General features: G+C 44.6%; 1 protein-coding gene across 7 annotated transcripts in view; it reads left to right on the top strand.

Moving 5' to 3' along the window:
* Nucleotides 1–21970, top strand: part of PIKFYVE (phosphoinositide kinase, FYVE-type zinc finger containing) — an 83185-nt gene extending 61215 nt beyond the window's left edge. For all 7 annotated transcript variants that reach the window (XM_053362978.1, XM_053362970.1, XM_053363005.1 and 4 more), the window contains 17 exons: nt 259–367; nt 1526–1680; nt 2639–2729; nt 4663–4723; nt 6131–6286; nt 6807–6927; nt 7950–8045; nt 9614–9697; nt 10594–10685; nt 11917–12081; nt 12510–12569; nt 14143–14319; nt 15229–15332; nt 15612–15740; nt 17536–17797; nt 18237–18311; nt 20000–21970. In XM_053362978.1, the coding sequence (XP_053218953.1) occupies nt 259–367; nt 1526–1680; nt 2639–2729; nt 4663–4723; nt 6131–6286; nt 6807–6927; nt 7950–8045; nt 9614–9697; nt 10594–10685; nt 11917–12081; nt 12510–12569; nt 14143–14319; nt 15229–15332; nt 15612–15740; nt 17536–17797; nt 18237–18311; nt 20000–20115 (2053 nt within the window). In that variant the 3' untranslated portion in view covers nt 20116–21970. The remainder of the gene's footprint in view (nt 1–258; nt 368–1525; nt 1681–2638; nt 2730–4662; nt 4724–6130; nt 6287–6806; nt 6928–7949; nt 8046–9613; nt 9698–10593; nt 10686–11916; nt 12082–12509; nt 12570–14142; nt 14320–15228; nt 15333–15611; nt 15741–17535; nt 17798–18236; nt 18312–19999) is intronic.
* Nucleotides 21971–26032: the final 4062 nt, after the last annotated feature.

Genomic DNA, 26032 nt, shown 5'->3' with positions numbered 1-26032 from the left:
GCTGCACAGATGTGCTATCATGTGTGTTTTACCATGTAATTACATTTCTGTGAGGACACCTGTGCTTTTGTGCTATCTCAAAGTATCGTATATGCCATGTGTGAAGCTGCCTAGAGTAGCTCAGGCTCAACAGGCGTATAATCACATCCCATAGTATTCAAGATTAAATTCTCAACGGGGACATTGAGGAGTGGGTGTATTGTGGCAAAACCTGAAAGGTGTGCATTTCCGTTCCAAACTTTGGCCTCATTGTTTTAGGGTGTCTCAGGTATATATTGCCGTCGATGAACGCCTCACCTCTCTGAAAACAGATACTTTTAGCAAAACAAGAGAGGAGAAGATGGAGGATCTTTTTGCCCAAAAGGAGGTAACTTATTTTTGATGTATTCTGTGGAGAAAAGCACGCTAATTATATGCAATGTTACAGGTTTGCTAAACGTAGCAGGCTTCCGATTCTTGCATCACAGCCAGCAGATCCAGGGTGCAGTTTACATGAAGCCGAAGAGAATGGCGTGTGGAGGACAGCAGTTCTACACTCTCAGCCAGCCTTCCTCAACCTTGGGTCCCCCAGATGTGGTTGGACTACAACTCCCATCATCCCTGGCCGCTAGTCCTGCTAGCTAGGGATGATGGGAGTTGTAGTCTAATAACTTCTGGGGTTGCTGAGAGCACTTTGGCCATTGTTCTTGAGTTCTCTCTCAATAAAGAGTAGTGGGAAATGATATATAATTAATTGAAAAAGATGTTTAAAATAACATCTATAAAAACCCCCAGAAGATTTCCTTTTGGGAATTATAGGGACAGAACTATCCAAACTATAGAAATTTATTCATGTATGCCACTACGGCAGCAAGAATGTTATTTGCCCAAAAATGGAAAGAAGAAGAAGTCCCGATGAAAGAATGGATGAAGAATGGATACAAAAACTTATGGAACATGCAGAAATGGCAAAACTTACAGGAAAAATTAGAAATTAAGATAGCAAACTTTTTATAAAAGAATGGAAATGGTTTATTGAATATTTACAAATAAATTGTAAACAGATAGGAACCCTGGCAGGATTATTGTAATAACCTGCAGTTTTATAAGCGTATACATTTAAAGTAGATGAATGAATGATTAAGTTAAATTAATTTGGAGTATGCAGAAAATATAAAAAATAAATTTAAGGAACCACAGAAAGAGGGGAAAGGAAGTTGAGTTTCGAAATGTTAAAATGATTGTAAAATTACTGAAATGTATAAAATTGAAAATAATGAATAATTTTTTTTAAAAAAAGAGTAGTGGTAGGGGCAGAGTTATAGCTGAAGTACTTGGTTACGATAACGGTAAATCTTTCCCTGCTGTTTTTTTTTTTTTTAAAAAAAGATGGGTTTTGCCTACTCAGTATTAGTCCTCAGCAGAAATAAGCATCCCTTTCTTGGAAGTTTGATAGCTTGCTAGGAAGAGACATTGCAGACAGGTCATGGGTAGGTCTTTGCCCAAGAAGAGCCATTGCAATGTTTGTATCCCTGTCCTTGAATAGATGGAGGAAGTTGAGTTTCGCAACTGGATAGAGAAAATCCAAGCTAGGATGCTTTCTTCGTCCCTTGACACTCCTCAGCAGCTGCAGTCAGTTTCTGAATCTCTAATAGCCAAAAAACAGAGCCTCTGTGAGATGCTGCAAGCCTGGAATAATAGGTGAGTGAGTGGCAGCTATTAAATTTCTGGTGCTCCTGCGATCACCAGCCATGACACAGCCCCCTGCAATTTCCCCCCTCCATTGGACGGCCCTGGCTGGTGCGTAATTTCCGTACTGTGGCATAGATAGACTTTCTCTACAAAGTAGGGGGCTTTTTCCCCTTTCAATTTGTCAGTCGCAGGCATTGAAAAGTACTGGATTTCTTTGCAAAAACTGTCTTTCAAGTAGACCCTAGTGTGAATTTGAGAGGGATGGCATTACTGTAAACATACAGACATCCTGCTCACAGATAAGCTACACAACCACTGAAATATATGTTTGAATCAAAACATTTTTAATGTTTACCCTGTTGTAAACATTAAGGTAGTGTGGGGCTACTTTTGAAGGTGACCCGGAAACTGCAATTAATCCAGAATGTGGCAGCTAGACTGGTGACTGGGAGTGGCCGCTGAGACCATATAACACCGGTCCTGAAAGACCTACATTGGCTCCCAGTACGTGTCTAAGCACAATTCAAAGTCTTGGTGCTGACCTTTAAAGCCCTAAACGGCCTCGGCCCAGTATACCTGAAGGAGTGTCTCCACCCCCATTGTTCAGCCCAGACCCTGAGGTCCAGCGCCAAGGGCCTTCAGGTGGTTTCCTCACTGCGAGAAGTGAGGTTACAGGGAAGCAGGCAGAAGGCCTTATCGGTGGTGGCAACTGCCCTATGGAACGCCCTCCCATCAGATGTCAAAGAGATAAACAACTACCTGACATTCAGAAGACATCTGAAGGCAGCCCTGTTTAGGGAAGTTTTTTAATGCTTGATCTTTTATCATATTTTTAATATTCTGTTGAAAGCTGCCCAGAGTGGCTGGGGAAACCCATCCAGATGGTTGGGGTATACATAATAAATTATTATTATTATTATTATTATTATTATTATTATTATTATTATTATTATTATTATTATTGTAGGTTACAAGATCTCTTCCAGCAGGAGAAAGGGCGGAAACGCCCCTCAGTGCCGCCTAGCCCTGGGAGACTGAGGCAAGGCGAAGACAGCAAGGTACTGGTTTCTGTTCTTCATAGTAATGAATTTGAAACTGGAATTCTTCTTAGGCCAGGGGTGGGGAACATTTTCCAGCTCCAAGGCCCCCACCCCCTTTCATGAGTAACCTTAGAGAGGCCACCTGGCGGAGGTGCATAAAGCAAGGGGCAAACAGTGGAGAGAGGAACAGGTGCCGTTCTCACCTGTGTACAGCAGGAGGCATTCCAGCCATGGAAAAGTCACAGGTTTCTGCAAACATGCACCCACACATCTCTCCATCTGTCCAGGCCAAGCAAGAGGCGTTTGCGCAGTTGAAGGACACGCTCCAGCCAGGCAGAAGCACCTGGAGAGAGCCCAGAGCAGGCTAAGGAGAGGGTGTGGCCTGAGGAGAGTCTCAAGGGTTGCATTTGGCCACCCGGGTTCAGGCTCCTCACTCAGGTTCTAGGCCTGCTGAGGCACAGCTCCATACAGGAGCTGTATTTCTTCGGGGAGACCGGTTTGCGTGCGCAGAATAAACAAGTGTTGCTTGTGTCTCCTCCCGAGCTTCCGAAGTGTCTCTGGAGGGGACATGTGACACGGGCTGAGCTTTTCCAGCACAGCTCCTAAAACACTGCACATGCTAGAAGTTACTGTATTTTTCGCTCAATAAGACACACAATAAGGGGAAATGTCTATGCATCTTATGGAGCGAATGCACTGGGCGGCAGAGGGATCCCTCGGCTACCGCTGCAGTCGTGAGCTGAGGATGCCTCCGCAGCCGGAGCCATGGCTCCCGTCTGTCGCTCTTGCTCTGCTGGCTTCTCAGTGAAGTGGGATGAGGGACGGAAGGGGCTCTGCGTAAGGGCTCCCTTACGTCCCTCTTCCCGCTTCGCTGGGAAGCCAGCAGAACAAGAGCGTGAGCTGTGCAGCGCGTCTGGCTTCGCAGCGAAGCGAGGAGGAAGGACAGAAGGGGCTCCTTGTGAGGGCTCCCTTCCATCCCTCCTCCTGCTTCGCTGGGAAGCCAGAAGAGCAAGAGGCGCTGTGCTGCTCTGCTGACAGTAGAGAAAGAGCGAGAGCTGGCAACAGCTCTTGCTGTCCTGGCTTCTCAGCGAAGCAGGAGGAGGGACGGACGGGAGCAAGCAAAGCGAGAGCCGCTTACATGGCTTCTCTCCCGCTTTGCGCAGCTCTCACTTTGCTTGCCCATCCCTCCTCCCGCCTCGCTGTAAAGCAAGCAAAGCCCCTGTCCCGGTGTCTCCTCCTCCTCTTTTACAGCGAGGCGGGAGGAGGGATGGGCAAGCAAAGTGAGAGCTGCGCAAAGCGGGAGAGAAGCCATGTAAGCGGCTCTCGCTTTGCTTGCTTTAAAGCAAGAAAAGCGAGAGCCGCTTACATGCTCCGCACAGACTTTTTCCCCCTTGCTTTCCCCCTCTAAAAACTAGGTGCGCCTTGTTGTCAGGAGCATCTTATAGAGTGAAAAATATGGTAGTTGCGTTCCCACCATGCAGGTGCTGATGAGCTGACTTGCTGGGTGATACAAGTAAACGGGCTGACAGATTGCATGACAGCCTGAAACTCCAGGGATTATTTCGTCTTCTGAGTTTATGGCTCAGCACTGAGCATGATTCCTGTTGGAGGAGAGTCCCCTCAGAGTGAGTCCAATGAGAGGAACTCAGTTACAGGTTTCCCCATGGCCTCTGATTGAACCCTGTGACAGCAGGATGCTGGAGTGGACTGATCTTTTGTCTGATCTAGCAGGGCTTTCCTTGTGTTTTTATGTTCTTGCTTTCTTCCGAATAAGTGTGCAGAGGTGTGCAGCCCTGAAGCCCACTCCACTTTCCACAGTAGAATGAATAGAGTAACTTTTTTTGGTTAGGTAACTTTTGGGTAGCAATATCAGTGTAAGTTTTGGTATCCGTCTTGCCTCCAATGAGTCCAAGGGAGAACAGGCAAATGCAGATTACTTTTTATTCCACAGATCAGCTCAATGGATGCCTCTCCTCGCAATGTTTCTCCAGCACTACAAAATGGCGAGAAAGGTATGTTTGCCTTCTCTAAGAAACTTCAGCCTTCCATTTACTTGTTAGGCTGCCTCTGAATGCCCCTCAGTAAGCTTGCATCCTGGAAGCTGTACGCCGGCTCCCTCGGCCAGTAAAGTGAGATGAGCACCGCAACCCCAGAGTCGTCCGCGACGGGACCTAACGGTCAGGGGTCCCTTTACCTTACTTTATTAATAAAGGCTAATATTCCTTGGGTTAGATGAGGAAGAGAAAATGTCTCGTGTGGAAATGGAAATGTCCTCTTGCACAGTACCCTTATGCTTACTTAAATCCGCTTTTTGGAATGCTTAGCGTCCCCATAATATCACACTGATTTGTTTCCATTGCAGTACGCTGTCACTCCTTTCATATTCTCACAAAGCAAGTAAAAAATTCCTGAAAATGCCAGCCAAGAATAAAGTCAGACTTCTCCTGTGAGTGTCTGGCTGGTGCAGAGATTTCACTGGTCAAGAGTTCAAAGGGCTAATTATTAGCTGCGTGTCACTGCCATGCAGTGCTTGTTGATTTAATGACAGACTCCCCTCCCTTGCCCCATAATTTGAACACTGCCTAGAATTAAACAGTGTCTCTGTTTAAGCTATGCCCACACAACTTGTGACCCACTTAGACCACTGCAGTCCCAGGTTGGCAGGAAAATTGGGGGGAGGGGGGCTGCTGAATACCTGGCAGGCTGCCATTTGCGGCTATAGTGAGCTGCAATCATCTTGGCCTCAAGTTGTGCAGGCCTTTCAGTGAGCTGAAGAAAATGCCCATTTTACTCTCAGTGCAACATCACTGAGATCTCTGTTTTTAAAATAATTCAGTCCCCAGATCTTAGATTGCAAGGTTGTTTCAGTGTAATTGGACTGTTCTGTCATGCGTGGTCAGGAGTAAATAAGCTGGCATCAGAAGACCCAGGCCTAAATCTCAGCTCATTTTCTTTTAGTTTCCGCATCTTGGTTCTCTCAGGCTAAGAAAACTTTCTTACTGATATCCCTATGGTCTTATTTCTCTCTCCTGACCCTGGCTGTTACCTTTTGTTTATTTTTTTTTAAGTCCTCTTTATTTAAAGTCTGTTTTCTCTTCAGATCATATAAATCTTTTGCCTTTTACTGCAACATTCATTTTTCTACAAGTTTAGCTATTTGGAATTTTAAGGGTAGAAAGATAGATAGATAATAGGAAGAATTGGCTGGTTCCTCTTGCAGATGAAGGGCAATGCAAGTGATAAAAATGGGAGGGGTGCTTATTTGTGTGTCCTTTTTCCTTTTTCCAACCTATGCTAAATAGTTCACAAGAGGCAAATAGGGACTGCCTTCAGAAATATGCTGCTTGTATGTTGGCTCAGCTTTTAAGTAATTAACTGGGTGTATGGTTCTCCCCCCTCCCCCCGCCCCCATTTTGCAGAGGACCGTTTCTTGACAACCTTGTCGAGCCAAAGCTCCACAAGCTCTTCCCTTCTTCAGCTCCCTACCCCTCCAGAAGTCGTGTCGGACCAGCTGACAGGAGGAACCTCTTTTGCCAACGCACAGTCAGAAGCAGACATCGCTAGCGGCTCGGAAGGTACCATTCTCAGTTCTGCTTCCCCGTCCCCTCCTGCCGGCTGAACCATGTAACCAAAAATGCATTTATTCAATGAATTATCTTCATGGGAGGCTTGGCATTTCTTCCTTTAGCACATGCCCTTTCTACAAGTACTATGTGAGCAAAAATTGGGTGTTGAGGAGGGAGTTGCATTTCAGCATCACTGAGAGTTTTGCCATTTTCAGCATTCAGGTTTTGTAGGCTTATGCCTTCTTTTTTCAGAACTGCAGTTTTTTAGACATGTACATTTTGTTCATGTTGACCCAAGCACAAAAGCCCCGAGACTGATTTTTGGCACCGTGAGCTATATTAAAATCATAGTGATCTCTTTGCAGTCGTCTTGCTAGAAGCAGTGGCTTTACTGGATAATAATTTAATAGCTGAACCAATCAATACAATAGAGATAACAGGTGACTTCTGAACATCCCCAGAATAAGCAAATCTTGGAACTCTGGTGTTTTAACAATATTGAGAGACATATGGTTTATTATTCTTCCAGATGTCTTTGATGGGCATTTGCTGGGGTCCACAGACAGCCAGGTGAAAGAAAAGTCCACCATGAAAGCTATCCTAGCTAATTTGTTACCTGGAAATAGCTACAGTCCCATCCCATCCCCTTTGTAAGTACAATCAACACTACTTAGGAGCAAGTGCACCATGTATTTTTCCAGGTAGCCGAATTTTGCTGTCTTGACTGTGTTGCGTGCGGTTGGTTGCAGGGCTGCTTATCTTTATACATTTGATTGTGGGGTGTGTGAAATGATGTTCATAAACATTCCTATGGAATAATAGTCAGAGGTACCCAACTGAATGCTCTTAGGCCAAGCTTAGCGCAGGGATGGTTGCCTAGTGGCCCCTATTAACAGCCACTAAAAGGTCTTCTATTATAAAGGTCTCCTTTATTACACACACACACACACACCACACTTTCATACAAAAATGTCACGAGGTGGAAAGCAACCTAAAAATACACCAGGTTGGCAAAGGATCTCAGGTTTGAAAGGCCTTTAGTAAAATCTGATGGTCCTTCTAGCTAGTTTAAGAAGGGTTGAAAAGCTGCACTGCTTGCAAATTTTCTGCAGCCTTCCTCTGCAAAACACAGCACACTCTTCTGGGTCAGTTGCAAGGGTAGTTAACAACACCCACGAAACACAATCAGCATAAAAACAGTACAGTGGTACCTCTGGACGCGAACGGGATCCGTTCCGGAGCCCCATTCGCATCCTGAAGCGAACGTAAGACGTGACTGTGCGTGCACGGATCGTGTTTTGCCGCTTCTGTGCATTCATGTGACGTCATTTTGAGTGTCTGTGTGAGCAGCGAAACCCAGAAGTAACGCACTCTGTTACCTCTGGGTCACCGCAGAGTGCAACCCGAAAATATTTAAGCTGTTGCATATTCATCCCAAGGTATGACTGTAATCAAAACACACATCCATCTGTAACATGAATAGAAATATATATATATGTAGCAAACCATTACAGTTTGACAATTCAGCTCTACTCCAGTTATGTTGCTACAGCCTGAACAAAGAAGAGTTTATTTATCGGCTATCTTTTTGGCTGGCAGATCTGTTAATGTAGATTGCTTGTTCTTGTACGTATAATATAGTATAGCTTAATCTGTTGTGCTCTCAATGCAGTGAGCCTGACAAGCATTACTTAATGTATGAGCACGAACGTGTCCCTATTGCTGTCTGTGAGAAGGAACCAAGCTCCATCATAGCCTTTGCTCTCAGGTATGTTGGTTTGTTGTGTTTTGGTGTACAGCGTCTTATTCTTCTTACCTCCACGTTTGGGAAATGAAGTGCTTCCTCCTCTCTATCCTTTCACGTGCAATGATGAATATTGCTAAGATCCATAATATTTTAGAGACTTGTAGTAGTATATTAGGTACATTAGCAGGTGAGGCTAATGGAGCTCTTTTCTTTGACATTTAGCCAAGCCTGAGCATTTTCATAAACACCCAGTGACCTTTTGATGGCTGGCTTTATGTCAAGTGACTTTAGCATGCTTTGAAGAGTGGGCTTTCTGATGTTCATTTGACAGGTGTGCATGTGTAAAAAAGCTTGAACGTTTTTTGATGAGGCAGGCTAAAAGTAAAACCAGTAACACTTTTACCCCACAGAGCCTAGGGCTTGCCGATCAGAAGGTCGGCAGTTCGAAGCCCTGTGATGGGGTGAGCTCCCGTTGATCGGTCCCTGCTCCTGCCAACCTAGCAGTTCAAAAGAGCATTAAGTGCAAGTAGATAAATAGGTACCGCTCTGGTGGGAAGGTAAACGGCGTTTCCATGTGCTGCTCTGGTTCGCCAGAAGCGGCTTAGTCCTGCTGGCCACATGACTCGGAAGCTGTACACCGGCGCCCTCGGCCAATAAAGTGAGATGAGTGCTGCAACCCCAGAGTCGTCTGCGACTGGACCTAACAGTCAGGTGTCCCTTTATCTTTACCTTTTATATGCAGTTAGGGCCTCCAGAGACACAGCATTAGCAGAAGCTCTTAATTATGTCTTAATTACCGTATTTTTCCTCCCATAGGGCGCACTGGCCCATAGGATGCACCTAGTTTTTTGGGGGGGAAATAAAGGAAATTTTTTTCCCTTTATTCCCCCCCCAAAACCAGGTCGGGGAATCCAAACCAGGTCGGGGAACAGCGAGATGGCGGCGCTGCGCCTCCCCGCTGTCCCCCGAGCTTGTGGGCTGCAGGCTGCTGCCCGCAAGCCTTGCGAGTCCGTGGGAACTCCCGCCGGGCTTGCAAGGCTTGCGGATAGCTTCCTGAAGCCTGGAGAGCGAGAGGGGTCGGTGCGCACCGACCCCTCTCACTCTCCAGGCTTCAGCGAAAGCCTGCATTCGCCCCATAGGACGCACACACATTTCCCCTTCATTTTTGGAGGGGAAAAAGTGTGTCCTATAGGGCGAAAAATACGGTAAGCAGTTAAAAATACTGTTTGCTTCTTTCCTTTCTCCGTAGGCTTTTGCCTCCCTAGTATCTGGGTCCTTATCACTTCAGGTTGAATGAGGCTCACATGGTTGAATGTTCTTACGTACCTTCTCCCCCACCCCTAATAAACTCCCCCCCATTGAAAACTAGCATGCCAAGAAACAGTCTCATTAAACCTTCTCTCTGACATGCCCATTTTTTATATGGAGTCTCTGCAATGAGCCCTCACCTGCAATCTGAAATGACACAGCCCAGACACAAGTGTGCTTCTAGCTCAGGAGGCAAACCTAAGTCCTCTTGTCTTTGCTTGCCACACTTTGAGCTGCGTTGGACAGTTGGTATAACACACCATTTTTGCTTTACTCTTCAGCTGTAAGGAATACAGAAATGCCTTAGATGAATTGTCCAAAATGTCTCTGAAGAGCAATCCTGAAGAGGGACTCCAAACTAACAGGTGAGACAGTCTGCTATCTATCCACTTGCAGCGCAGTGAAGTCGTGCAGAAATCCCCTGACACCGTTCAGATTGACTAGAAACTTCACTTTTTGTTCAGTGTTTTATGGTCAGCAGGCAGTGTGCTGAGCTTCATTGTGACCAGGTTTTCTTCACAGCCACATTTTTCTATAATAATAATAATTTATTATTTATACCCTGCCCATCTGGCTGGGTTTCCCCAGCCACTCTGGGCAGCTCCCAACAGAATATTAAAAACACAGCAACATACCAAACATTAAAAGCTTCCCTAAACAGGGCTGCCTTCAGATGTCTTCTAAAAGTCAGATAGTTGTTTATTTCCTTGACATCTGGTGGGAGGGTGTTCCACAGGCAGATGCCACTACTGAGAAAGCCCTCTGCCTGGTTTTCTGTAACCTCACTTCTTGCAGGGAGGTAACCGCTGGACCTCAGTGTCCGGGCTGAATGATGGGGGTGGAGACGCTCCTTCAGGTATACTGGGCCGAGGCCATTTAGGGCTTTGAAGGTCAGCACCAAGACCTTGAATTGTGCTTGGAAACGTACTGGCAGCCAATGTAGGTCTTTCAGGACAGGCGTTACATGGTCTTGGTGGCCACCCCCAGTCAGCAGTCTAGCTGCCACATTCTGGATTAGTTGTAGTTTCCAGGTCACCTTCAAAGGTGTAGAGTGCATTGCAGTAGTCCAAGCGGGAGATAAACTACATCTAATTCAGAAGGGCCCTTTTGCTCTGAAGGAACTTTTGCCATGACCTTGGAGACTGGAAGCTGCTGGTGAAGACTGTTCCTTCTTACAAGCGATGACAATGTGGTTGTATTTACATCAGCTGTATTTTAAAAACATAGTGACCCGAAATGCTTTTTTTCTTGCCCCCTCTAGTCTGGCTGAAAGCAGAGCCAAGAACAGCAGTCCAGTTCGACTACCTGAGATGAATATGGGGCAGTCAAGCCAAACAACTGAGGCAGAGCAGCGTAAGAATTTAAAGAGTTTGTGGTGTCGTGTTTTTAATTTGGAGGTGCAAACAGTGTAGTTTCAGGACTTGATGGTTTAGCAAAGAAAACCGAATATTGAAAATCAAATCTCAGCATATGCTAGCTGAGGCATGCCTAACCTTTTATCATTATTCTGTACCAACCTTGCAGTCTTTATAAATCGTAATATTGATGTGAAAAATACACCTATTGCTAGCTGTGTCCAAGTAATTTTTCTTGCAGATACCGCTGTGGTGTGGGTCTTCCGCATTGTGATGATGAATGTGTTCAGCAGCCGTTAAAAGAAAAATAGTTGCTGACTTAGAATTCCAATTCTTTGAAAGAATAGAAGATCCTGAAAGCCTTTTAAGACAGAGGGAGGTTTTTGGGTGGGGGGAGTGCTGCTTTAAGAAGCTAGGAAATTTCCTGTTCACTGCAGAGTGGATTCTTAGCTTAATGACATGGTGGATTTTTCAACTCCTTTGCCATACAGCTGCTTCTGGGGTACCTGCTTTCTCCCAACACGGCCTCACCTCAAAAGATATTGGATGGATTAGGACAGAAGACTTCCAACAAGTCTAGTGAGGGTCATAGTGGCTCACTGGTTTTATGGCAGTCATTTCCTTCATATTCTGTCTACTCCAGAGCTAGTTTCTGAGGGTGGCTTTGAGCAAGGGCTGCCACATGTCACCGGTCATATAGATTAACTGGTGAAAATCTTTCAAAGAGATGCTGGTGAGTGATTGGCGATAGGCTTTTAAAAATGGTTTTTAAATACAAGTTCTACTTAACTTGAACCACAGGTAGCAGGTGACCTCTTCGAACGATCTTCTTGCCATCATGAAATTTCCCCTAACATTCAGCCCAAATCTACCCACCTGTTACTTAGTTCGGCTATTTCTAGTCCAGTCTTTTAGGTATTTGGACTGGTATTTGCAATGTTCATTTCACACCTGCATTGTGAAAAAGCCACTTCCTTGGCTTACTGAGCTACAGATGAGTATGTCTCATCTCATGTCTCTGGTGGGTAACAACACACACACACTTTTCCTAAGGTCCACAATGCCTTTAAGAGCAAAACACTTCCCCCAACAATTCTGCAAAGAGCCTTTTGCAACAACCTAGATATGCTGGGAGTCTTGGGTGGGCTTAGGGCGGCCTCATTTGGCCTTGTGACGGAATGAATGAGGAGTGGGCTGCACCAAATGTTTTGTCCTTACTTTGGTTATAGCAAAGAAGCCATATGGAGTTCTGTCCTTCTTCCGTGGTACAGGAGGGAAGAGCCCCGACCTCTCTTCTCAGAAAAAGGAGACCTTGCGGGGAGCAGACAGTGCCTACTATCAGGTTGGGCAGACAGGCAAAGAAGGGGGAGAGAACCAAAGTGCGGAGGCTCAAGGTACAAGGTTTTAAGTCTTCTTCTCATTTGCACTTCCTTAAACGGAGCCTTCATCTTCTGCAAATGACATTATAGTTCCCTTTTCTCGAGATGGGGAGGGAACCAACTTTAAAAGTAAAACAAAAATACAAGGTTGACACCCCTGAACCCTGAAATGTGCTGAATCTCTTGAATAATTTGTTTAATTAATTAACGGTGAATGACAGGGTATGTTGTAGCGACAATCCCACTGACTTTCATTCCTTGATACCTTTTCACATATTTTTTTTCCCCATTTTGACTTTTGCTGCATCTAGCAACAGTATTCAGTTTTAGGTTTGGGAAATGGTCAGTGTGTCTTTTTGCTGGAGAAAAATAGGGCCTCTGTTGACCTGCAAGAACAACTGAAAGGTTGCACCCCTGGTCCCATTTTCTGTTTGCTCTTTTAGACGAAGCAGATGGAGGAGATGCACAAAAGAAACAGCTGGGAAATCCACATGTTGAACTCCGTAAGTAGGAATCTGTTTTGGAGCCAGAATTGAGAGCGGGGAGCGCAGAGGCAGATTCGTTGTCTCCTCTGACAAGTCCCTTGTTGATCAGAATTACAGATTTACCCTCTAATCTTTAATGTATTTCATGGAAACGAGTTCCACAAATATCTGAAAGGGGGCAGAGGTGTTTCTAAGTACATTACGACCACATTCACACCATGCATTTAAAGCACTGTGGTACCACTTTAAATAGTCATGGCTTCCTGCAAAGAATCCTGGGGAATGTAGTTTGTTAAGGGTGCTAAGCAGGGCTGGCCCAATACATTTTGGCACCTGAGGCTAACCTTGAAATGGCACACATACCCCAGCCAGGGAAGAAGGGGTGAGTGAAGATCTACACCAAGAGCAGGGGTGAGAGGAGGTCAGCAGTGCCTCCTGTTGCCCAAAAGGCCGCTGTATCTGCTGCCCCTGTTGTCTGAGGCAGTTGCTTCACCTTGCCCCATGGGTGAGCCCGTCCTGGTGCTGAAAGTTGTGAGGAGACTGCTGTTGCCCTCTTAGAGCTACAGTTCCGAATGCGGTTTAACAATGAATCCCTCTCTGTAGGAAACACTGGGAATTGTAGCTCTGTGAGCAGAGTAGAAATCTAACAACTCACAGCAGCCTTAGCAAGCTACAGCTCCCAGAATTCTTTGGGGGGAAGCCATGACTGTTTAAAATGGCATCATAGTGCTTTAAATTTATGGTGTGGATGTGGCCTGCTTGGATAAGAAGTTGATTATTTTTGCCACTTGCAAACTAAGCATAGCTCTGTAAGACATCCCTTTCTTATGCACCAGTGCTGTTTATTCCTGGTGGCCTCTCAGAATCAGAAGACCGAGGTGTATTGTAAACTAGCAACAGACTTTGCTCAGGACTTGCCATCGCATTCTTGAGTCAGCCAGAACTGCTCACTATCCAGGTGAAAGATGTGTCTTGTCAGCTTGGCTTTCCATATGGCAGCTGATAAGATGATTCTGTGACCCGAGAAGTCTAAGCTTTTATTGGCTTTTAAGATGTACACATCTCACTGCATTGGGCTATCTGAATAGAGATCTGCAAAGATTTGTACTGGTGCATTTAGATATTTTTGCTGCCTTATCACGAAGGCTCAGAGCAAGCTTTTACACTTAGATATTTGTGTTGCATGTCGTGCCAAATAATTGGATAAACTCCAACCACGACAATGCAGGCTCAATGAAATGCTTTTGCTGCAGTCTCTACAGTTCTACAGCTGTGATGCTCCTGAAAATGTGTTGCAGCATGTCATTGTCATATAAACTATCTAGACCTGAAGACTGTGCTAGAATGTAGTGACTGAACCAAAGATCCATCTGCACAAGTGGTGGGTTCTGGTCCAGAGCAACACAAGGACATCCAGCAGAGGGTTCCTGTGGGGCTCAGACGTGTAGGAGAATCTGCCACCAACTGGAGTAGGCAAGGTTAGGGTGGAGGAATGTAAGGATTTTGAAAAGAGAAGACCTTAAATATGGGTGAGCATCTCTTCTAGGAAATGGATCTTCCATGGCCTCTCTGCCTCCGTGTTTTTCCACAGAATTCTCTGATGCCAATGCCAAGTTCTACTGCCGGATTTACTACGCGGGAGAGTTCCATAAAATGCGTGAAGTGATACTTGGGAGCAGCGAAGAAGATTTTATCCGTTCCCTCTCTCATTCTCTGCCCTGGCAAGCACGGGGAGGCAAATCTGGAGCTGCTTTTTATGTGACTGAAGGTAAGTGACTGGCCTCTAGCTTGTCCCTTTGCATAAGCGCTTACTCTTGTCTTTTATTCCACGGGGATGAATCGTGCAAGGTGTAATGAAGTTGAGGGAACGTTCTTTCATATGTGGTGGACCTGTAAAAGGGTAAAAGAATATTGGGAAATAATTGATAATGAATTGAAAAAAATGTTTAAAAGCACTTTTAAAAAAAACACACCACCAGAGTCCTTTCTGTTGGGGATAATTCAGATGGAAATTCCCAGATGTCAAAAAATGTTATTTATTTATGCCGCTACTGTGATCTGTGTTTTGTTAGCCCAAAAATGGAAAATGAGTGAGATTCCAACCAAAAAAGATTGGCAACTTAAACTGATGGAATAAGAGCAGCTTGCAGGCCTGACCCATAGAATAAGAGAACAAGAAAAACATATGTTTAAAGAAGATTGGAAAATGCTTATTTTAATATAAGGAGGGATATTGTGTATTTTGTATTTTGAAAACGTGGGCAGCATTAAGATAATTCAACAGTGTAAATAAGTTTTGATGGATGTAATAATGGAATACTGGATGGTCTAGTTTATATAAAATATGCAGGGATTTGTGTTATGCTAAATGGACCACAGAAGGAGAAGGGAAGTGATTGATATTTTAAGGTTGTTTAAGTGAATATTTTAAATTGTAAAACAGAAAATTTAATTAAAATTATGTTTTTTTAAAAAAGAATTATGCAAGGTCAGTACATTCTGAGCCAGCTCTCTGCTAACATCCTAACTACCTAAAACTGAAACTTGGTTTCAGAACTATAGTTTTCACATGGAACTGGGCTTTAGACGGTGATTTGTGAAAGGGCCAGACAAATTTGCATAGTGATATTTGTTTGTTTTAAAAGTACATCATGCATCAATGCACATTCTCCCCTAGATGACCGATTTATCTTGAAGCAGATGCCTCGCCTTGAAGTCCAGTCCTTTCTAGACTTCGCCCCACACTATTTCATGTACATCACTAACGCGGTTCAGCAAAAGGTAAGAGGCACGACGTGTTCTCCCTTGGCTTTAATCTTGATACTTGCTGCCTGGCTTTGGATGTTGTTAGACTACAACTCCCATCATTCCCAAATGTTTGCCATGGCTGTCGGAGATCATGGAGGACAAATCTAGAGAAACTGGCCACATTCACTTCCTGCAGATCCTTCCTTGCCCATATCCCTTACCCCATGCTGTACGCATTTAGGTGCGTTTCATTTGTGAGCTGAAACGGGAGCAACTTTTCACTTGGCAAATCAACTGTCTCCTCTATCACAGAAGCCAACGGCTTTGGCCAAGATTCTTGGGGTTTACCGGATTGGTTATAAGAACTCTCAGAACAACACGGAGAAGAAGCTTGACCTGTTGGTCATGGAAAACCTCTTCTATGGCAGAAAGATGGCTCAGGTGAGAAAAGGCTCACTGGCAAAGTGGCAAGCTTGCCCCTGCGTTGGAAACTCTTGCATTAGGAGAGGCGGCAAAGCTGCTAGTAGCAGTTAGCTACACATGGACCTGTTCTGCACTTGCCTGCATTATTTGCATTGGACTTTGTCCGTCTTCTTCCTCCAAAGGTTTTACACCAGTCACTTGGCTTTGGGGGTCAGCCATGCCTCCTCTGTGCCATGTAAAAACATTGTGACCTCCAACATGCACATGTGCGTACATGAAATAAGTCCTTGTTTCATGAAAGCAGACACAGCTTCATAGTCCCAGGGGAAAATATATCTCTCCCCGCCCCTCGCAAGCAGTTCTCTCTCCTTAATCTGAAAGCTACTTCTGACTCTGAGGACAGCAAAACAATACATATCAGTTGCTAGTAGTAGCTAGGATTCTGCATTTCCTTCCAAATGGCTGTTCTGATTTCCTTAAACTTCGGTATGTGGCAGCCAGCATATTCCCGCTCTCTACACACACACATTTTATATTTTTTATGAAATTAAAATAGCAGTGGCTTGAATTCCTGAAGGGAGGAAAGGAATCTCCCTGCTCTTCTGTCAGATGCTTTTTGTCAGCAGAGGGGGTAGCAGCCACCCAAAATACTTAGTGGATGCCAGTCTTGGAATTACCATGAGAAATGGTTATATTTCTCTACTCTTTTTTCATTTTGTGGCTGGAAGACCAGAGGCTGCTGGTGTTACTTTTTAAGTCCCATGTTCATGCATCTGCAGCTGTGCAGAGGTTTGACCATGGTGTGCAGCCGCTGGGATTCTAAAGAGGTTTAACTTCACCCCCAAAGGCACACTCCATTGACACTCGAGGCAAATTGATGCCAACAGGACACTGCCCACTCTAACTTCACCCACTCTGATACTGAGGGAAAGCAGTTTGAGGTGCTAATTTAGAGACTTGTGATAATACTGATGATAGCAGTAGACCTACTAATAGATATTAATTTTTAAAATGAATTTCCCAATAAAATAGTTAAGTGTAACAAACCTTTCTATTTCCCCCCCTGATTAAGGTAGTGAGGAGTTGGGGGACTTCCCTTATTAAGTTAACCAACTGCTGTTGCCCTAGGACTGCTGCCATTCTGAGGCAGTGTTATAAACTGAGACATGAAAGCTAAATGGCACCTTAAATCTAGGTTATGGGTGCAACAACGGAATGTCTAGGTGCATTTTTTTAATAATAAGAACACAAAGCTGAAAATGTGAACTGCAGCTAAAATATTATGTTCAATTTTAGCATGGTCTTCCCCTTCCCTGGCGCACCCCCCTAATATTCTGAAGAGGGTCTCTTCTCCAGTCTTCAGAGAGTAACTGGAAGTGGGGAGGCAGAAAAGGGTCCTCCTTTCCTTCCACTCTGCAGTTTTAATCTGAAATCTTAGGCACAGTACTGCGCCCAGAGCTCAGAAACGGCTTGCGCTGATGAAGTCTCCTGTCACAGAATGCGCCTAGAGCAATGGGAGTTTCAGACATTATTCTGAGGAAAGTCATTTCGAACCCCCCTGTCACAGTAAACGACAGTTTACTGTGAACACAGAGATTACTGCCTGCTTTGCTCCTTCCTTGCAGCCAAGATTTGTTCTTGGCTTACTAAGTCTGGTTTGGAGCGAGACAAGACGCTTTTCCTGTTGAGACCCACCCCTGAGCCAAGTACCATGGTTTGATGCTCCTGCTCACAGTGGGGGAGGAGCAAAACAGGAGGCACCTCGCAGGGTAAACCATGGTTTGCCGTAACCTGCTGTCTCTTCTGCTGCCAGGTTTTTGACCTGAAAGGCTCCTTACGGAACAGGAATGTGAAGACGGACACAGGGAAAGAGAGCTGCGATGTTGTTCTGCTGGATGAAAACCTCTTGAAGCTTGTGCGGGACAACCCCTTGTACATCCGTTCTCACTCCAAGGCCGTGCTCAAGGCTTCCATCCACAGTGATTCCCATTTCCTTTCCAGCCATCTCATCATTGATTATTCTCTTCTTGTGGGCCGGGATGACACCTCCGACGAACTTGTGGTTGGGATTATTGGTACGTAACCTTTCGACCCCAAAAACCCGTGGGGTGGCTGCCTGTGTGAGAAGAACTTCCCATCATATAGGTACCACGCGGAGTCCGCTGGGGGCTGCCTGGACATGGCAGCCACTCCACACAGAAGACTCAGATCCCATGCACACCACACGATTAAACCGCACCACTTCCTCGAAAGAATCCTGGGATCTGTGGTCACAATGCTAGGAACTGTAGCGTAGTGCTGTGAGGGGTAAACTGCGTTCCTGGGATTCCCAGGAATATGCCACATTCCCTTGGTGCATCAAGGCAATGAGCTTGAAAACGATATGGGTGAATAGCATTGCAGAAGGTGCGGGGAGATGGTGCCATATAGACAGAAGGAACTGTGAAAGGGTAAAGACTGTTAATGGGACCGATTCTGTGGAGCTCACCCATGCTCCTTATCTTTTTGTTACAGATTACATTCGCACATTTACTTGGGACAAAAAGCTTGAGATGGTGGTTAAGTCAACAGGCATTTTAGGAGGACAAGGTGAGTCTAGTTCTCCTGTAAGTATAAATATGCAACCATATATATATATTATATATATAAAGGTAAAGGTGCCCCTGCCCGTACGGGCCAGTCATATCTGACTCTAGGGTTGTGCGCTCATCTCACTTAAGAGGCCGGGAGCCAGCGCTGTCCGAAGACACTTCCAGGTCACGTGGCCAGCGTGACGAAGCTGCTCTGGCGAGCCAGCACCAGCGCAGGACACAGAAATGCCGTTTACCTTCCCGCTATAAAGCGGTACCTATTTATCTACTTGCACTTTGAGGTGCTTTCGAACTGCTAGGTGGGCAGGAGCTGGGACTGAAAGACGGGAGCTCACCCCGCCGCGGGGATTCGAACCGCTGACCAGACGATCGGCAAGTCCTAGGCACTGAGGTTTTACCCACAGCGCCACCTGCGTCCATATATATATATATATGTGTGTATATATATGTATATATATGTGTGTATATATATATATATATATATATATATATATATATATATATATATTGCCAAATGCTGGATAACCCTTTTAAGTAATACATTCTTAAGGGTAACATTTAAGGGCCTGAATTTATTTTTATTTTTCCATTAAGAATAAAGATTCCTAGTTCTTCCACTAGTACCAGTTTTGGTGTTCAAAACCACTTTGGTGTAGTTGTTTTGAAATCAGGAGTCCATGTCATTTCAACAGATTACCAAGGAGGGGGAGCAAGAGGCCCAGACCCTTTACTCTTAGTCCTTTCTCTCTCTCTCTCTCTCTCTCTCTCTCTCTCTCTCTCTCTCTTTCTCTCTCTCTCTCTCTCTGTCTCTCTCTCTCTCTCTCTCTCTCTCTCTCTCTCTCTCTCTCTCTCTCTCCCCCCCCCCCAAAAAAGGAGAAAAAAGATGTGGGTTCCAGAGAGGTCATGTGAATGAAATAGAAGGAAAGTTGGAATATGGGAGTTGAGGGTTCAATTAAGGATCCCCCTACCTCTCCCTCCACAAATAATTTGAACGCTCATCCAGGTCTGTTACTTCAAATGTTGACTTGGGAGCATTAATCAAAACAGTTTGGAGGATACCGTAGATCCCCTTTCCTGGTGGGGTTGGGGTGGAGGAATAAATTTGCTTATTAGAATTCTTTCCTTGGCTGGTCCTAAATACTTCCTTGGAAGTCCCGTCCCGTCAATGTGACATCATAACCTTTGAGCAGAAGCACAGTGCTTCGAAATGTCATGCTGCTAAAAATGGTTGGATACTTAGCTCTGTTTGATAGAGATGGCAGTTATGTAAAGCGCAGAAGATATTTCTTAGGCATGGCTGTTGCCTGCAGCCTAAGAATATATATTCTCTAAATGGGGTGGAGAGCGGAGAAGGTATAATCCTCTGGGATTTTTGCCCTGCTGACGTGGATTTTACAGTCCTCGTAACATGAGGTCTTGCGTTTTGCAGGCCCCTTGTCAAAGAGAATCTAAAGACGGGGCAGTACTGAACATTTTGCACTAGTGCAATACGATTTCCCCTCTCTCCATCCCCTCATCAGCTCCTGAGGGAAAACCCAGAACAGATTTAGGTGGGGAGGAGGGGGAGGGGGAAGAATATTCTGCAATTCTCCACTGGGATGCAACCCGTAACTTGTGACGTATACGACAGATTAGTTATTCCTAAAGTTAATTTCTAAGACAATTTTTTTCTCTGCCATAAATTAGGTAAGATGCCAACGGTAGTATCTCCAGAACTGTACCGGACGAGGTTTTGTGAAGCAATGGACAAGTATTTTTTGATGGTGCCAGATCACTGGACAGGGCTGGGCCTGAACTGCTAAGGTAAGGCACCTCCTCAGGGCATGGGATGGGACGCTGCCTTCTGATTAATTAGTAAAGAACTCGAGCGAAGGCTGTCCTTCCACACATCCAGCCCCCAACTCAGTGTCTTCAATAGCAGCTAAAAGATCTTCAGCCACTGCCTGCAGAAACTGGCGTATCAAAAGAAGCAAGTCTGCACTTTAGGTGCTGGAATGTTAATGGAAGAGGCCGGAGGAGAGTCTTCAGAATCTGAGCGGGACTCTATCTTTGGAAAGACACAGGCGATCCCATCAAATAGATCGGCCAGGATGAGCCTTCCGCAGATTACAGTAAATCCCACTGGAGTTCCTGATGACGTCTTACACAGAGGGCTCTTGCACCACAGAATAAAGTGTCTTAATAGGAAATAACAGTGGGCACATTGGCCCCAAATCAGACTGTTGCAGTGAGGATATTACAGTCTCTTTTTAAAGCATCACAATCATGAGGAGCTCTGTACCTCTCTTACGAATGCCACTGCTGTCATGAGGGTTGATTTTCTGTTAAGCGTTATTATTGCGTGTTCTCTCTGTTATGCACTGATGTTGTTTTGCAGGTTTCCATGAGCAGTATTAGAGGATTTTACCAGCATTCCACTCCCATCATCTGAAACCTTGCTTTTCTTTTAATGGTGTCAAACTTCCCGGCAGTCAAATATTTTACTGAAGGGCAACTTCAGTAATGGCAGCTTGGATTTTAGTGTACAGCAGTAAATAGATCTGCCCTCTTTTCAGATGAAATACACTAGCAATACAAATTTTCTCCAGAAGAAGGTCCTTGACTAGCTACTGCATTTGTGTATTGAAAAGACCTTCTCCCCCATCCACGAGTTGCACTTTGTTGTTTTTCATTAGTACTCCCCCTCCCCCCTTTAAATGGCTGCCTTAAAGAATCAAGTCTGTAGTGTCCTTTTCCCTGGTTTTGTTTTGTTTTTCGTTTCAGCACCATTTTGTAGAACATAATGGGTCTCTCTACTGAACACACACAGGTTTTGTAAACAGACCTGGCTGATTAAACAATCATTCCTTTGACACTAGGTGCTCTGAACAAACAGCTGAACTTAGATGGTGTGAGTCAGCCGTAGGTATGTGGAGATTGGGGTGTTTTTGCTACCTGAGAATAAGCACTTATGATTGGTTTTTTGTAAATAGGAAACATTTACTTTATTTTTTACATAATAATGGCCAGTAAAACTAAGGGTGTGTTGTAGTTAAGGAGGCACGGCTGACATTGTCCCCGAACCTTAATAGTTGTCTGGAATATTGGTTTGAGCACAGATTGTATGCAATGGCTGAGATTAGTTTACCTTTATAGTCCCTCTTCTCCCTGCAGCAGGATTCCCCAAACCAAGGATGGAGAGGATTTTGGCCCTCCAGATATTGTTCCCCTATGACCCCATCCGGTCCAGCTGGCATGGCCAGAGCTCAGCCACATTGGGAGCTGTTGTCCCAGCATCCTCTGGGTTTCCCAACCCTTTGGCTACGAACCATTACGAGTGTAAAGTCTGTGGCCATAATAAGCAGCACTGCTGCGTTACCTCCCTGTAAAAGCCTCCCACTCAATATATGTGACCCCCTGTATCATGTAAAGTGGGCAGAGTTCTCTGTTGAAAGCCAAGAAGCCACCTTAAAAGCACATCCATTAAGCCAGGCAGGCATATAGGGTGAGAACATTGACCTCTGTACATCAGTTAGGAGTTTAGTTCTGGCTTAGGTTGACAATGAAAGCACAGAGCTGTCATATCTGGGGTGTACGCTGGCCTGTTACAGCCTTCTGCTAACTGGTCTGCCCCAGATGTTCTGCACTACCAACACCCATCAGAACCCAGCCGGCATGGCCAATTGTAGTCCAGCACTTTGGAGGGCATCAGGTTGGGGAATTGTGGGGTTTTCTTTCCCCCCCAGTGTACATCTTGGAGGAACGGTCCAACTCTTAATTTGATTTCCAGCCATTGTATTATTTTGTTTTGCTCAAGTCTGCAGTTGTAAGACCTTATATATGAAACCTGATAACCAGTTTCAATAAATGAGTATTGTAGCTGAGCTTCGGCCGCTTTTACATTCCCTCTTTCTCTGCTGACCTTCAGCTTTGAGTGCTTTGAAAACATTCCTTAATTAAGAAAGATGCTGTCATCCACCCGAGTCTCTAGTTTAATTAGCAGTATTAACACCAAGCCGGAATAAATGTTAAAGTCGGGGTTGACTTGCTGCTTGAGTTTTCAAGAACAAAGTCACCTTCCTGGGAGGGGGGAGCTGCTTCCAAAATAGTTTTGGTAACTGGCAGGTTTATATGCTACAACTATATTTGTTATGGGCCGGGCTGCGTGTTGCAGGACAGTTTATTTCATTCATATTTTGATCCTGTTCGTATGAGAAGCTCAGGATGGCTGTGGTATGCCTTTGCTCTCAGAGCTGGGCTGGTAGAAAACTATTTGAACTGTTGGAGGGCTGCAAGTTGAGTTGAGTTGGAAAGGCATGGCTTTGTCATCTCCCACCCTCTGCATGCTCCATTTCATGTAGAGAAGGTTCTACTTCATATGTGAATAGAGCAGAAATGTGGACAAATGATGTCTCGTTCCAGCCTAAGAAGCAGACCTCTGCTTGATACTGACCAAGTCAGGTGTCCGTTGCTGTTAGCTTCGTAGTTGTGCTGAAGAATCAAATGGCAAGTCCTTTGAGGGCAGGAGGAGGAAGGCAAGCTTCCTTTGATTGCAAAGGCAGGGATATGGCATGCAAGAGGCACTTGTCTCTAATCGCATTGACTTAACCAATGAAAAGCATTTTCACCAGCTCTTCCCGTGTCTAAAAATGTGTGCCAGTTACCACCAGGGCAACTTGCTCTGTGAGAAGAGCAGGGTTCCTGGAGCATTTCCATAGTCTTATCCTGACAAGTAACATACTGCTGGTTGTTCGGATGCTGCCTTCGGATAGAGCTTTTGTGGGCAAGACTTGGGAGCGTTCAATGGATTTGTTAAAATGCATAGTGTGAGAGAGATTGATTCAGAGGCCTGGTCTGCACACACAACAGAAAGTGATGGTGGAATCCTGAAATAGTATCACCTCAGACTGAAGATGAGCTGGTGGCCGTCTAACTTCACAGCGTGTCCGTGTTAAAAAAACAAAACCCTGTAGGGAGAAACATAGCACGCCAAGGCAAGAGGTCCAGCTCATCTCTTCTTCCCAGTGTACTTTTGTTTGTTTTTTAGCATACAACAATGAAAACGTGATCCCTGACCTATAGCATTGTTCACTCTGTTGTACGCATAAGCAGACACTTGCACACAGAGTCTGTAATGAATATCTCTCTAGGACGAAGGTTGGTCACGAGCACAATCATTCCTGGCTGAGGATGGACAAACAGCTGAAACTTGACGGCCTCTTTTTGTAACTTTTGTTCAGAAGTGGTGGGCTGGGGTTTTGCACCATCATAGGAACATACTAAAAACCAAGCCGCTGAGTTTGGCTAGGTTAGCTTGGCTTTTCTTTTCTTTTCTAAATTGGCCTTCCCATTTCAAGTTCTCCAGTACTGACCACCTGCATTTCCTATACGTAGAGTGTTGTTAAATGTTTCCTGTTACGCATTTAACTTCTATTGCTGCAAGGAGATTTTGAAGGACAGCCTACCTGTCCCAACAGGATCAGGCCTGAAACATTTAGTGCCAAGCACCTGAAACTTGATGGGTTATTATGAAATTCCTGGCCTGTTTTTTGGGGGGTAAAAATCAGGTGCTAGCACAGCAGTATTTTCTAGAAGCATTTATGTTGTACAGTGTTCAATTTTGGACAGTGCAATAGGTTCCTTTTAATCTTGCCATGTGGATCCCACATATGACTCCGTAAGAGTAAATAACTGTCTACAACTTACTGAGCAGACGTGTTCTGTTAACTGTTGTTTTGTTGGGGGAAATCAGAATGGGCCATTTGATTTTGTTTGAGTTTTTTTGGCCTTTTTATGTTATTGTCTGTATAGTTCAGTCTGTAAATGGCAGGCCATGCTTCTCTGGAATGTGCAGAAAATGGCATTGTACTGTGTATGAACAGTTGGGGCCAGGGGGAATGTTTCATTTGTGTTAAGATGCCACAAAATGGGGAAGGAGTAGAATCAATCCCTTTAAATACCGCACACTAGCTGTAAACTATATTGAAAGCACTTATTTAATGTATCATAATGTATATATTTGTACCCTACGTTGGTTATGGATGTATTTTTATGATATTGTCATGCTAAACTAATTATGTTGGCTCTTTCATTTACTAAATTGTACATAGGCAGGAAATAAAGAGTACCTACTGTACTGTACTTGCTGCTTTCATTTCATTACTGTCTCCGTGTGACAATATGCTTCGGACAGATGGGGTTTGGCTTAACTCCTGGGGTGCAAGAAACTGAGTTGCTTGTTCAGTCGTACCTCCGCTTACATATCCCTCTGGATACATAAACTTCAGGATGCAAAGTATTTTTCCAGGTTTCACCGCGCACGCATGTGCAGAAGCGGTCCTCCGGTTGCGAATCCCTCGGGATACGGCTGGACCTCTGGAATGGATCCTCTTCACAACCGGAGGTGCCACTGTAATAACCAGAACGTGATATTCATTTTAAGAAATGTACACTTGTAGTTTGTGTGGGCGCTGACAGATACTGTACAGACATATTAAAATATGAGTCAGTTACTTCTGAGAAAAGTGTTTACAGAATGCTTTAAAACATCAAAATGTATTTCCGTTTGACAGCCTCTATGAAGCAGACAATGATGGCAGCTGTAATAAAAACACATGTCAAAATCTTTCTAAGAATCTAGCCTTAAGTGCGTTCCTGACACAAAGTTAATTTTAACTAATGAAATGATGCATTAAGCCAACCTTCTCCAGTCTGGTGGTAACTGTATTCCAAAACATCTGGAGAGGGCACCAGGTTGGTGAATCCTATGTTAGGCACTAGTATACAGACGTCAAATCGATTTTTCTCTAGTATTTTTCTCAAGCAAAGGACACTTGAATTTCAACAATCTGTTGCCACCAGCACTGCCATTTCACGCTCTTGTTCTGGCAATCCTTTGTCCCTATTTTTCTCTGAAGTCTCTATGTCCACTTTAATTCCACTTCCCATTTCATCCTTCTCTGGTCTGCTTTCATTCACCATTTCATCCGTCTGATCACTTTTATTTGCTCATCAAACTTTTGCTGAAGTTTCCATCAACCCACAGTTGATGGAATGTCCCAATGATGTATTTGCCATACCAAACACTCTTGATCCTACTAACAATTCACTCTCTGCCTTAAGATGGACTCCAGTGAACAAAGCAAGGGATGTTTGAAGAACTCCATTGCAGATGTGTGGAAAGGTACTACGTCACCCATTATATTTTATACTGTTTTCTTTCGTTTATTTGTTCAAATGTGTAAACATATTTTAGAAATGTCTATATGCAGATATTTAATGTAAATGTTCATGCATCTGTATGGATTGTTTATTCCACCACCTCATCTTCTGGACAGAAGCCACCACTGAGCTTTAGGACTTTATATTCAATGTTGCTGCATGCTATTCACTAATGTGCAAATGTCGAAGTGCCAGGTAATTCTGAGCCATGATTTCCAGAAAAAAGCTGTGCTTTGATGCTGGACGTTTGATACTTGGAGCCATTCACATGTCTGCAAACTAGCATATTGAATATATAAGCAGATTCTTTCTAATTTACTTTTCTTTGGTGTACGCTAAAAACCCTAACCATTACAGCGGACGTTTGGGTTGCAGATGCGACAATCCCAGAAGTGCTCTGCGCGCCTCGCGCATGCACAGAAGCGCTCTACAGCACCACGTGCATGCGCAAAACAAGCGCCTCCGGTTACGAAGATTTCAGGATACAGTTGGGCATTGGGAACAGATCCCGTTCGTAAC

This window comes from Podarcis raffonei, chromosome 1 (assembly GCF_027172205.1).
Source record: "Podarcis raffonei isolate rPodRaf1 chromosome 1, rPodRaf1.pri, whole genome shotgun sequence".
NCBI classification, from domain to species: Eukaryota; Metazoa; Chordata; class Lepidosauria; order Squamata; family Lacertidae; genus Podarcis; species Podarcis raffonei.
Note: the sequence above shows the minus strand (reverse complement) of the source record. Positions and strands in the feature narration are given on the sequence as shown.